The sequence below is a fragment of the Centruroides sculpturatus genome, unplaced genomic scaffold (assembly GCF_000671375.1).
Source record: "Centruroides sculpturatus isolate CEXI.00-Female unplaced genomic scaffold, Cexi_2.0 scaffold197, whole genome shotgun sequence".
Taxonomy (NCBI): Eukaryota; Metazoa; Arthropoda; class Arachnida; order Scorpiones; family Buthidae; genus Centruroides; species Centruroides sculpturatus.
Window position 1 is genome coordinate 1 of NW_019384591.1, and position 13,782 is coordinate 13,782.

The following is a 13,782-nucleotide window of genomic DNA, read 5'->3' on the forward strand; positions in this document are numbered from 1 at the left end:
TGTAGATTTTAATACTATATATTGATGTTTGCGGAATTTTGGTTTACCGCCACACTCGAATTAATGCTAATTTGAGAGGCGAAAAAGTGACGGAGCAAAATCGAACTTTGATTGAATGTACATAGAAATACGTACCTCTTAATTTAACCGGCTTCCACATTGATTTCAAGAAAGATCCGAACTTCGTTTTCAGTTTATTCTGCCGAAAACCTTAAGTCTGAAAATACGAAACCAAATCAGTTGTTTTATTTCGTAAAGTGACATTCAAATGCGATATTGGAAAATAAAACATACAATTTTGGGCCAAGGCACTTTATGAAAATACTCGTGTTCCCTTATATTTACTTCTAGAGGACGTCTGTACGGGTCCTGAAATGATCGAAAACAAAAGTAATTAATTCAAATTTACTATTCGAATGATTATATTTTCGTCTGTGTGTTATTTCCGATAAGACAAATGTTATTAAACTAATTAGCAGCACGTCATTAAACATTTACTTAATGATATGAAACGAGTTTTCGACATTTTATTGAATATCATCAGTGAATTAATTATAAACAGATTTATGAAAGTCCACAGAAAGACCGTATGATTACAATTAACGATATTAATTGAATGAATGCTTTTCATACAAGAAAAAACACAAAATTTGCCGTATATAATCATTGTTTTTGGCAACAGAGAAAAGTCGAATGTAGATACATAAGAGAATTACATGCTTCGGTTTGTAAATAAATGTCATTTCGTGCATAAAACGGGGAGAGACAAATCTGAATTTGTTAAGTACAATTAAGTATAATCTTACCTTTTGCAATAGGTCATAAATAAAATGTCTGGCATCATCCGATAACCCAGGAGGATACGACACCTTCACATTTAGAGCAGCTGCAAACGCATTTTAATATTAATTATCTTATATTGCTATTATTATTATTGAATTAATAATTTTGATACATTACCTCTTATCCGGTCGTAACGGGGCAATAAATACACGTTATCAATATCGAAAGCTTCTTTCACATAAATCTCTAGAGGAGTTCGTCCAACCAACGCTTGAAATAACACGATGGCGAAAGCCCACCAGTCACAGTAAAAATCTACAAACAATACATTCATTAATACATCCAACAATATGATCCAATGATGTGAAAGTACAAATGTGAAAGTACAAGTCTTTACCGTAAGGCTTCCTCTGGAGAATTTCCGGACACATAAATGATAAAGTTCCACAATAATCTCTTGGATTTTGTTCGTACTGAAAAAAATAATAATAAAATAGTTAAGAGATCGTTAAAAAGCTACAGTTCAAGAATATTACAATGTATATGCTTACTGTGGATAGACCGAAATCAATTACTTGTGCACCTTTGTACACATCTAACATAACGTTGTTTGAACTAATGTCTCGGTGTATTATTCCTATTCAAAATAAAAACATTACTTTGCCACTCTTTACACATTTCTGGACTAAACAAGCAAATAAATCTACAGCGAATAACTACCATTACTATGAATATACATAATAGCAGAGGCCACTTGAGCGGCAAACACTTTTGCTTTTCTCTCCGGTATAGGGCCATTCTTTTGTATAAATTCGGTCAAAGTTTCTCCCTGGACAAAATCCGAGACAAAGCAATAGCTAAAACATAAAACTTATTACTTCACAGAGCACAAATTATTATAAATAACTCACGAGAAAAGAGAAAAAACACTTACGCTGTGTCAGTTTGCAGGAATCGAATCAATCTGACAATGTTTGGATGGGCGGACACGCAATTCCAAACGATTGTTTCTCTCCGGATTTCACCAAACTATAAATAAATTAATGATGATTACACACGAAATATAAATTTTAAATATTGTTTAAATATTACTAATGTAAATTCATAAAACACTGATTACTCTTATTCTCAATATACTATTAAAAATTATTATTGTTTTAATATATATATATATTTAGTGATTAGTGTGTATATTCCGGAAATTGTTCTTAATCCCCTTAATATTGATAATTTTTGTTAAAAAATACCTGATTAGAAGAAGAGACTTTCTTTACGACTTTTAAAGCCTTTTTCTTTCTAGAATATTTGGTCTTAGCCAAATAAATAGTCCCAAAACTTCCACGTCCAATTTCTTTAGTAATTTTGTACTTGCCAATATAATATTTGGCTTTATCGAAACGGTCGTGTTCTTGCTTTGAATCTGCGAGTTTCTTTTCCGGTTCGTAAGTCTACAAAATTATAAAAATGATTATTTATTTATAAAATTTGCTAATGGAAGGAAGACAGAAGGAACGAAAACTTACTTCGGAACCAGAAATCTCGCCTGAAATGCAACAACACAACAAAAATTTATGGAATAAATTAGTTAAAAATCCCATAAACTTTCCTTTCTTCTGCTTATTTGCTTGCAACTGCGACTCGTCTAGATTCGAGAAGTCACATTTTGTTGCAGGCGAAACTTTGCCATTCTACGAAACATCAAGGTAAAAATTATCGATGTTTGCAAACGTTATCGTTTTAAAATTAATCAAAAAATCTTCGTTATCTTAATCTACTCAAAGAAAAATTGTGATTTTCTTACAGAGAAATCAATGGTTTACCTGAAATGAGCAATCTTTATTTTCCTGAACACTCGGTTCAGAATCTTCTCTCCTACTACAGAGAAACTATATTAATTCTTACATAATATTATAGAATAATTAAACACAATTTCTGATTAAATTTACCTTTTCTTCTTCATATTATTTCTCGAAATTCGCGAAACAACTTTTTCGGCGCAGCGAAACATTCCACTCAACAATAGCAACTCAACAATTGAACTCGAAAGTATTGTTGAAAAATTCATTCTAATGACGTCATATTAATAAATTTTATATTTTTCTTATATGCTTTAAGAAGATCTTTTTATGAAGTTCATTGTGGGTGCGGCTAGACCCGCAATGGGACAAAGTAATGGAAGACTGCATTCTTCATATGCAGGACAGACCGTTTTCCAGAAATATTGGGGTTTTACTTCGAATTGGAATCGTCACCTTTAATCGTTCGATAAATGTCTCGTCATCTCATTTTACTGTTAAATACTGCCAATATGAAGTGTTTATAATTACAATCGACTTTGTATTTATAAAAATTTGCTCGTAGTTTTAATATAAACTTATATAGTTTATTCTTAATTATTTATTCGATCGTGTTAAAATCTATAAATTGAACACACTTTAATACTGAGAAAGCACATTTATTGAGCTAAACAAAAGTTTTCAACTTATTCCATGGGACATCATCATGTTAAAGTCATTCGAATTAATGGCTTTTTGTATAACGCGTTCAAATTTAAATTATATTAAAACGTAATTAAGAAAAATAAAATACAAAATACGGTAATTTCTCACAATACAACATGTAAAAAATTATTTATAGTAACTCAGGTATTTATTGAACCTGGTAAATGTATCATCTTACGAGTTCTTTCTGTTTATATATATTCATGCCGACGGGAAAATGGTCGCATGCTTCTGGTTTAAACATTTTTCTGTTAAGCTAGATCTGTAGATCTCACACTTCTGTGTTGTGGATGCAAGCGTTGGCGAGTGCTTATTTGCAATGATTGTGGCCTCTTCCCATTTAACTATGGATCCATCTGTCTGTGCAATTTTCGATAACACTGTTGTATATCGGCTCTTTGCTACATCGTACTTATGCTCTTTCATCCTTACGTTAAGATTTCTATTTGTGACTCGTATATATTCTTTATCTATTTTTAATTGGTCATTCTTGTACGGTATTGGATACACTCCTGGTTGTTCTTTTTCATTAATTTCTTCTTTGTTATTTCTTAGCAACGTATATAAAGTGGGAGCTCTATTGTATACAATATTGGTGTTTTGTAGTTGTCGATTTCTTTCGTAACCGGAGATAGAAGCTTATTATATGTGAATTTTGTAATGTTACTGCTTCCATCTGGTTTTTTCTTCTTGCTATTTCTAGGATCGTTGTATGCGGTAATTAGGCGTTTCACAAGATCCTGTTCCCAATCCCAACACTTTCGCCACTTCTTTAATTCTATTTAGCTCTTCTATCGTGTCCATCATGTTAGAGCAATACAAAAACGCTGTTCTGATTAGAGCCCTAAAGGCAGAGTGTTTGTATGCAATTGGATCATTAGATGTTGATGGTATATATATCGGATCATGAGTAGGCTTGATATACCCATTTGTGCACAGTGATCCGTTCCGAAAGTTGATGTTAATGTCCAAGAAATATAACTCGTTGCTACTAATCTGATTCAGGTTCAGTTTTAAACCATGCTGGTTGGAATTCATTTGGATCAAGAATTGTTCTATCTTTGTGTCGTTCTTCCATATAATAAGCACATCATCAACGTATCTTTTGTATAAGATTATGTCTTCGTTGAAATTGATAATTGTACTGTGCTCCATTTTTCTTACAACCAACTCACAGAGCAGGCCAGACATTGGGCTGCCCATCGGGACTCCCTTTAACTGTTTAAAAGTTTTACCTTCGAAACTGAAAATGATTGAAAGCATACAAGATCTGTCATCATCTCGAGGTCCTTGCGATACTTGGATGCATTCGGGTGCAACTCACATAATAGTTTTAACAGAGTATCAAAACATGAAGCCAGATTTATCGATGGATACATGCTCTCGAAGTCCATAACAAATCCAACTTCGTTATTTATTAACNTCGTGTTAAAATCTATAAATTGAACACACTTTAATACTGAGAAAGCACATTTATTGAGCTAAACAAAAGTTTTCAACTTATTCCATGGGACATCATCATGTTAAAGTCATTCGAATTAATGGCTTTTTGTATAACGCGTTCAAATTTAAATTATATTAAAACGTAATTAAGAAAAATAAAATACAAAATACGGTAATTTCTCACAATACATGTAAAAAATTATTTATAGTAACTCAGGTATTTATTGAACCTGGTAAATGTATCATCTTACGAGTTCTTTCTGTTTATATATATTCATGCCGACGGGAAAATGGTCGCATGCTTCTGGTTTAAACATTTTTCTGTTAAGCTAGATCTGTAGATCTCACACTTCTGTGTTGTGGATGCAAGCGTTGGCGAGTGCTTATTTGCAATGATTGTGGCCTCTTCCCATTTAACTATGGATCCATCTGTCTGTGCAATTTTCGATAACACTGTTGTATATCGGCTCTTTGCTACATCGTACTTATGCTCTTTCATCCTTACGTTAAGATTTCTATTTGTGACTCGTATATATTCTTTATCTATTTTTAATTGGTCATTCTTGTACGGTATTGGATACACTCCTGGTTGTTCTTTTTCATTAATTTCTTCTTTGTTATTTCTTAGCAACGTATATAAAGTGGGAGCTCTATTGTATACAATATTGGTGTTTTGTAGTTGTCGATTTCTTTCGTAACCGGAGATAGAAGCTTATTATATGTGAATTTTGTAATGTTACTGCTTCCATCTGGTTTTTTCTTCTTGCTATTTCTAGGATCGTTGTATGCGGTAATTAGGCGTTTCACAAGATCCTGTTCCCAATCCCAACACTTTCGCCACTTCTTTAATTCTATTTAGCTCTTCTATCGTGTCCATCATGTTAGAGCAATACAAAAACGCTGTTCTGATTAGAGCCCTAAAGGCAGAGTGTTTGTATGCAATTGGATCATTAGATGTTGATGGTATATATATCGGATCATGAGTAGGCTTGATATACCCATTTGTGCACAGTGATCCGTTCCGAAAGTTGATGTTAATGTCCAAGAAATATAACTCGTTGCTACTAATCTGATTCAGGTTCAGTTTTAAACCATGCTGGTTGGAATTCATTTGGATCAAGAATTGTTCTATCTTTGTGTCGTTCTTCCATATAATAAGCACATCATCAACGTATCTTTTGTATAAGATTATGTCTTCGTTGAAATTGATAATTGTACTGTGCTCCATTTTTCTTACAACCAACTCACAGAGCAGGCCAGACATTGGGCTGCCCATCGGGACTCCCTTTAACTGTTTAAAAGTTTTACCTTCGAAACTGAAAATGATTGAAAGCATACAAGATCTGTCATCATCTCGAGGTCCTTGCGATACTTGGATGCATTCGGGTGCAACTCACATAATAGTTTTAACAGAGTATCAAAACATGAAGCCAGATTTATCGATGGATACATGCTCTCGAAGTCCATAACAAATCCAACTTCGTTATTTATTAACGATAGCTCATGCAGATTATTTATCAAGTTAAACATGTTTTTTTTTGTTACAAATTGGTAGTCTTCAATCAGCTCCGACAAGTACTTATGCATACGTTTTTCCAGCTTATAGGTGGGTCTTTTACATTTCTCTACAACTGGCCTAATTTCGTTGTTGTTTATATGCGTTTTCGCGAACCCAAACAACCTGGGTACACTTGGGCTGGTGATATGAGCTACTTTCAGGAAGGGGAAGATTGATGTTATGGGCGATTTTTCCAGTTTCCTTAATTTTCTATCGATTTTATCTACTATACCACGGTCAATTCTTTCACATTCTGTTTTTCTTATGTAGTCTTCTAGGGCTTCATTATATCTTTGCTTCTTCATTATCACCAAATGTTTACTTTTATCAGCCCTAGTGACTATTAGATTATTGTCCTTCAACCATTTTCTTGCGTGGTTAATGCCAGCGTCCTCGCCATGCTTCTTTGTGTATTTTTCGGTTCTGAACGTTGCTTTTCATCTGAAATACGAGGTCTGTTCAAAAAGTATTTGACCTTTGGTCCTCAAAAATACATTTGTTGATTTTGAGGTACAAAACCCTAATCCCCTTCAAAGTAGTCTCCTTGGTAGTGTATACACTTCTCCCAGCGTTCCTGCCATTGCTGGAAACACTGCTGTAACGTATCTTTTGGAATGGCCATCAGCCGGACCGTCGCATTCCGTACGATGTCTTCTCTCGACTAAAATCGGGTTCCTTTTAGCGGCATTTTCAGCTTGGGAAATAGCCAAAAGTCACACGGAGCCATATGGGGATAGTACGGAGCGTGACGAACCACAGGAGTGTTGTGTTTGGCGACGAAAGCCGGAATCAGATGCGCAGAATGGGCGGATGCGTTATCACGATGAGCTGCCAAGTTTTGTTCGACCACAGATCCGGTCGTTTGCGTCGAACAGCATCGGAAAGACGACGAAGGACCTCCTGGTAGTACTCCTTTGCGATGGTTTGGTCTCGTGGTGCGTACTCACGATACACCACCCTACGAGAGTCGAAAAACTGTCAACATGACCTTGATATTGCTGCGGATTTGCCGCGTTTTTTTGGCCTCGAGGATCGTCCCCCAAAGCCTGTTTAATCTTGCGAATGGTTTACGCTCGAATATCGCCAAGGGTTTTGGCAAAATTTGATGTAATATCGCTGCTCACGTTGTTCAGTCATTTTCCAACTTAGTGGAATTCAACTAAGAGCTCGCTACATGTCCTCACTCATAGGCCGACTGCTAACGACTAACGCTTCCTGCAGGCGGGAAAAAATTCAGGGCTGTGCATGACTGTCTCCTCCACAACTCCACCGAAGGAGGCCTCCCGCGCATCATTAGTTTACGCGGAAAAAATAAAAGTCTGATACTTTTTGAACAGACCTCGTAGTCTTTGTCAATCTCATTAATACCTATGAGCCCTCTTTCAATTTCAGCTATTGTGCCTCGCCAGTTTCTAGTGTTGTCCAAAGCATAATTAGGTCCTTTTTCAAGAATTCGTTTGATGTCTTGCGGCAGTTGGATCTGGTCCCATATTATATAAGGGGTTGGCTTCCTATTATTCGCTTTTTTGGTCGGCTGCTATGAAGATATCCAATGCAGCTTCTTCTTGTATTTCTTTCTTAAATAAAGCCTTATCCGGTCAGTTAACCCAACGACCCTTAAATTGATATTCACCAAAGCACTCGGGTTTTCCTCATACATTTTCTCTTCCAGTTTCACAAGATATTTAATAGATTTGAACTTTAAATGTTTTATATGTCTAATTGATTTATTCAAGCAAACACATCGTATTCTTCCTCGCTAAAATATACATTCATCAGGAATCTTGATTCTAAATATAGACATTGGGTAATTTCCTCTTACCTTGACACTCCTTTAAGAATTCTAACTTGGAATAAATCCTTACAATTTTTACTGCTATTTTTCTGTAACTCTTATAAAAACAGCCCGGTGATGCCATTATTACTCTCTTATTCACACTCAGATTCTTTAACATTATAAAGTCAACACACCTTAATACTGAGAAAGAACGTTTTAACCCATGAAATAAGTTGAAAACGTTCGTTTAGCTGAAGGCTAAACAAACGTTTTCAACCCATTTCATGGGCCATCATCAGGTTTTTTCTACTTTGCAATCTTTGTATAGACCTTATCCTTTGAATTTCTGAAAATTTCTACTAAAGTTTAATCTTAGTTGCATTTTGACTTCCTGTATTCCTGGAAATGGTCGAATAGCACTTTCTATTTCGGCTACTACTTCGATTGATATCGAAAAGATGAATAAATTCATATTGTATCCATACGATTATAAATTTATTTAGACATTGCTCTTTTTCTGTATTTGACGGATAATCGTGGACCAGAATGAATGCTCCCGCATCTACAGGAAGGGTCTACGTTGAAATCGCTCGGCAATTCTGACCTTTTCTGTCATCACGATTGATTGCTAATAAATGGTGAATGTTCAAGCAGTTTTATGACAGGCCGACGTTAAATTATCTAAACGATGATTCAATTGCAATTGTTTAGTTTACGGAATTTCAAAAGAAGTTATGACATGTTTTGTCTCTTACAAGGAATAAAATTTCCTTCGACTAAGTGATGGCGTCGACGTTAAATTACGAATCGTTTTTCCATTTCGACACCAGCGTATTGGAATCAGAGGTGGGTTGTCCCGATTAACTCTACATGAACTTCTAATGCAAGACAGAAGTCATTTTATTTCAATTTAAAACTCTTTTCCTGAAAGGAGTTAAATAGATGAAAGGCCCGAATCTATTGCTAACAGGAAAAGTATGATGCACAGGGGCGAGACAGTACATTACTAATTTGAGATTAAAAGCATATATTTTAAATTGAATAAATTTAAGATGTGGTGACAAACTGCTTGGTGTTTGTGTAAATTTACATCTTTATTTTCAGTTCTTAAATATTATAAACATTTGAGAACTTAGGAACAATTTTAAAAAGTTGTTAAAAAATTGAATTGTGATTTTTGTTCTTTCCTTGTTTATTGTTTCTGTTTTATAAATGTATTTATCACACTTGGAAAAGGCCAATAGTACAGTACACCAGAAAAATTCTCAAAAAATAAAATTACAAAGACTTTATAATTTCATTTATTGACAACTTTTCTGCTATTAAGTTTTAGAGAATTATACTTAACAAAGTACTCGCAGAGACACACTTCAGTTTTATAATCTCTGTTTTATAGCATTTTATTTCGTGCTTTTGTATCGATAGAAATTCGCAAGTTTTTAAAATGACTTTTTACATTTTTTTTTTCGTTATGAATCGCGACATTTTCTTCTGCTTTAACTTTCGGTTTAATTGTTACAAAGATAAGATTATTTTAACTTTAATTATAAATTTGTCCATAAATAAAATGTGCAGATATAATACTGTATTTAAACTGATACACGTAATATCAATATAAATTTAAAAAGTTTTATTAAGTGAAAGATTATATACACGTTTAATTGTTCAACATAATTATAATTGTGGCTTAGACATATGCTAACTGCGATATTTCCCTTTTGTTTTTATTCGGGTGTCCAGTGTTGACACGCACGTTGCTGTCGAAAATCAATTATTTTCCTGTCAGAATTTCATCATTAGTTGAGAGATTTCAAACGACCGAAGGCGGTGCTAAGATGTCACCGTCGACTTTAATTAACTGAAGTGGAAGAACACGTCCCTCGTAAGCGATGACGAAAGACATGTATGATTCCAAAAATTGCCAGCAGGCAAGGGAAGACGCCAAAAAGACACATCCGGTCATTAGGTCAAAGTCAGGTAAAAGTCCACATCCGGAGAAAAATGTCACAATCGGGAATAAAAGTCACATCCGGTAAGAAGACCTCAGAGATTTATTTCTTCCAGAAGAAAAAGATCTTCTTCCACCAAGACTTCTTTTTCCTCTTTTTCAGGATCGATTTACACTCCCCTTCGACTCCTTCCTCGCGTGCCTCTCTCTGCACCGACCATTCCTGAACTTCTGGATATCTCTGTTCCAGGTAGTCGATGACAGACGAGGTGCTCTCATCGGGAATGGTGACAATCACCCGTTTCTTGTCGGGTTCCTTCGCACCCTCCAGCACTTCTTTCGGACGCACGCGAATCACTCGAATCGAAGAGGACGACGATCCTGATGTCGAGGAGCTTTCCTCCGCACTCTCTCCCTTAGAAATATTCCAATTCTTTAGCGCTTTAAAATTATCCATTCTGCAAACAATAAAAACCGAGTATTAAATATTGTAGAACGAACGTTAAATTAAGAGAATATTAAAAAATCATAATGTAAATACGACAGAAAGTTTTAGAAAATGATCGTTTTAAGTATAAAAAAATTCTAAACAAAATGAATATAAAGTTGTAATGGAATATTCGTTTTGAGAAAATTATCGCTGTTAATTGTGATTTAGTACCTAACAATGTTTAAAAATACCTAAATCTAGAAAGATCAAAAACTAAACTTACTTAAAATAATCGTAAAACTGCAGCAAAACTCTCAGAAAACGCTCGAAACAATAGCATTCGAACAAAGCAACAGACAATTGTCGAAATTCTATTGTTGCGTGGCGTCTCAGTTTAATGCTAAAAATATCGATATTTTGACAGAATTTCGATTTCGACGTTTTTGATTCTCTCTGTCTATAGAAACAGACCATTCTGCTTTTTTTCTGTAGTTTTTCACTCAAGCCCACAGAGACGAGGTGTAATCCATTTTGTTAGAGTTAGGATGATCGAAGACACTCATAAACTAAGTCGATTCCACTTAAATTGAGCAATGGTAGAATCTTTTAGAACTATTGTTTCTATATTGTTGTTGGGCAGCAATTTGAACCCATTGTAGATATATAAATGCCCACTGTCGTCCATTTTCTTCAATCTCGAGAACGCAGTTAGGGAGATGAAAGTCGGGATCACATATGAAAAGATTAGGAGTATACTGTATATGAAGTTTCGATGCAAGGCGGAAGTCACATTATTTCCATTCAAAACATTTCCCCTGAAAGAAGTTAATTAGATGACAGGCACGACTCTATTACTGACAGGAAAAGAATGATGTACAGGGGCGAGACACTACAATAGTAATTTGAGGTGGACTGCATATATTTTAAATGAAATAAATTAAAAATATGATTAAAAATTACCGCCCGGCATTTAAATCACCCGACACTTTTAAATCACCCGCACAGAAAAGAAGAACGACATTATTTATTTATAAGCAATTTATTTTTGAAATTCTTAAAGTTGCAGTTAAAAAATTAACGAGCAATTATTTATTGTGACATGGTCACAATGCCGGGCGGTAATTTTTAATCATATTTTTTATTTATTTCATTTAAAATATATGCCGTCCACCTCAAATTACTACTGTAGTGTCTCGCCCCGGTACATCATACTTTTCCTGTCAGCAATAGAGTCGCGCCTGTCATCTATTTTAACTCCTGAAATTTCAGGGGAAATGTTTTGAATTGAAATAAGGTGACTTCCGCTTTGCATCGAAAGTTCATATATAATTAATCGAAAGAGGAGGCCTCGATTAACTACATATGAACTTTCCGATGCAATCAACTCCTAACCTTTTCATATCTGATCTCGACTTTCATCTACCTAACTGCGTTGTCGAGATTAAGGAAGGCCAGACAGTGGGCATTTATAGATCTACAATGGGTTCAAATTGCCGCTTAACATCAATATAGAAACAACAGTTGCAGAAGATTCTACCATTGCTCCATTTAAGTCGAATTCACTTAGTTTATGAGCGTCTTCGAACATCCTAACTCTAACAAAACGGATTACACCTCGTCGTCTCTGCGGGCGTGAGTGAAATACTACAGACGAAAAGCAGAATGGTCCGTTTCTACAGAAAGACAGACTCAGAACCCCCCGAAATCGAAATTCTTTCAAAAAATCGAAATTTTTAGCATTAAACTGAGTCGCCACGCAACAATAGAATTTCGACAATTGTCTGTTGCTTTGTTCGAATGCGATTGTTTCCAGTATTTTCGGAGTTTTGCTGTAGTTTTTGCGATTTTTTTGGGTAAGTTTAGTCCCTGATTTTTCTAGAATTAGGTATTTTTTAACATTGTTAGGTACTAAATCACATTTAGCAGCGATAATTTTCCCACAACGAATATTTCGATAACAACCGTTGTGTGGTTTCTTCAAAGAGAAGAATCGAGCCTTTGACTTATTTTGGAAAAGTGCATTCAATCTTTTCGTTGTCAATATTCGTCAATCGAATCGAATTGTTAAAGCCAACTCGGATAATAAATTCTGTCGTTTCTCGTTATAATTTTGCGTGTGTATGTTACATATGCGTAGACATTACATCCCATATGATATTATTATAATGAATCTGACCTTTAATGAATTAGAATAAATGAGTTTATTCGTCATTAATTTCTTCTAGAATATTTTCATTAGTTTTAATGACAATCAACAGAACTCTTATGAAGCATAGAACTGTTATTATTATAATATATTTAATACATAATAATTGAATTTTAACGTTTTCGTTTATTATTCAATTACAACTTTATATTCATTTGTTATTAGAATTTTTCTTGTAATTAAAACGACCATTTTCTATCGTGTTTATGTTATTAAATTTTCATTTAATTTTTGTAATATTGTCTTAATTTAAGGTACTTAAAAGTATCTTAAAAGTTGGTTATTGATAAGTCATGTGACTTTCATATATATATGTAAAGTAAACGACACTATGGCCATTGGCCTTTTCCAACTGTAAAAAATACATATATAAAACACAAACAATCAACAAAGAAAGAAAAAAAAACGCAATTTTTAACAACTTTTTAAAATTGTTCCTAAGTTCTCAAATCTTTATAATATTTAACAACTGAAAATAAAGATGTAAATTTACACATACACCAAGCAATTTTTCACCATATCCTAAATTTATTTAATTTAAAATATATGCTCTCAATCTAAAATTAGTAATGTACTGCCTCGCCCCTGTACATCGTACTTTTCCTGTTAGCAATAGATTCGGGCCTGTCCTCTATTTAACTCCTTTCGAGAAAAGAGTTTCGAATTGAAATAAAGTGACTTCTGTCTTGCATTAGAAGTACGCCAATCGGGACCTCCCGTCTCTAATTCCAATTCTCTGGTGTCAAAATGGAAAAACGACTCGTAATTTAACGTCGACGTCATCACTGAGTCGGGGGAAATTTCATTTCTTGTAAGAGACAAAACATGTCATAACTTCTTCGAGATTCCGTAAACTAAACAATTGCAATTGATTCGTCGTTTAGTTAGTTAAACGTCGGCCTGTCATAAAACTGCTTGAACATAACGAGAAATGAACATTATCCATTGTTTAGGCATCAATCGTAATCGCAGAATAACGTCAGGATGGCCGAGCGGTCTAAGGCGCCAGACTCAAGGTAGACCTTTCCTGTATAATTCGGGAGCGTGCATTCTGGTCCACGATAGTGGGCGTGGGTTCGAATCCCACTCCTGACACGAACTTTTGTTATGAGCGGTTGATTGAAAATGTCTATTTT

At 34.6% G+C, this 13,782-nt stretch overlaps 1 protein-coding gene and 1 non-coding gene across 2 annotated transcripts; one reads left to right on the forward strand and one right to left on the reverse strand.

The window, feature by feature from the left end:
- Positions 1-522: 522 nt before the first annotated feature.
- On the reverse strand, positions 523-2,787 carry LOC111624751 (serine/threonine-protein kinase Aurora-3-like). Its single transcript, XM_023367690.1, has 10 exons — positions 2,730-2,787; positions 2,604-2,658; positions 2,307-2,471; positions 2,031-2,231; positions 1,718-1,812; positions 1,504-1,640; positions 1,335-1,420; positions 1,181-1,256; positions 961-1,098; positions 523-886 (listed from the first exon to the last, which is right to left on the reverse strand). Exons 1-10 carry the CDS (start codon positions 2,741-2,743, stop codon positions 609-611), a joined length of 1,245 nt encoding a protein of 414 aa, XP_023223458.1. The 5' UTR covers positions 2,744-2,787; the 3' UTR covers positions 523-608.
- A 10,837-nt stretch (positions 2,788-13,624) lies between these two features.
- Positions 13,625-13,741, forward strand: Trnal-caa. The gene is made up of 2 exons: positions 13,625-13,662; positions 13,696-13,741. It is a non-coding gene; the product is annotated as a tRNA-Leu (tRNA).
- Positions 13,742-13,782: the final 41 nt, after the last annotated feature.

Bases quoted from the DNA above. Each gene is read 5' to 3' on its own strand.
- LOC111624751 (XM_023367690.1), bottom strand. The intron at 1,257-1,334 runs GTAAGCATATAC...TATTTTTTTCAG, and splicing joins TTGATTTCGGTCTATCCACA to TACGAACAAAATCCAAGAGA. The intron at 887-960 runs GTAATGTATCAA...ATGCGTTTGCAG, and splicing joins CCGTTACGACCGGATAAGAG to CTGCTCTAAATGTGAAGGTG.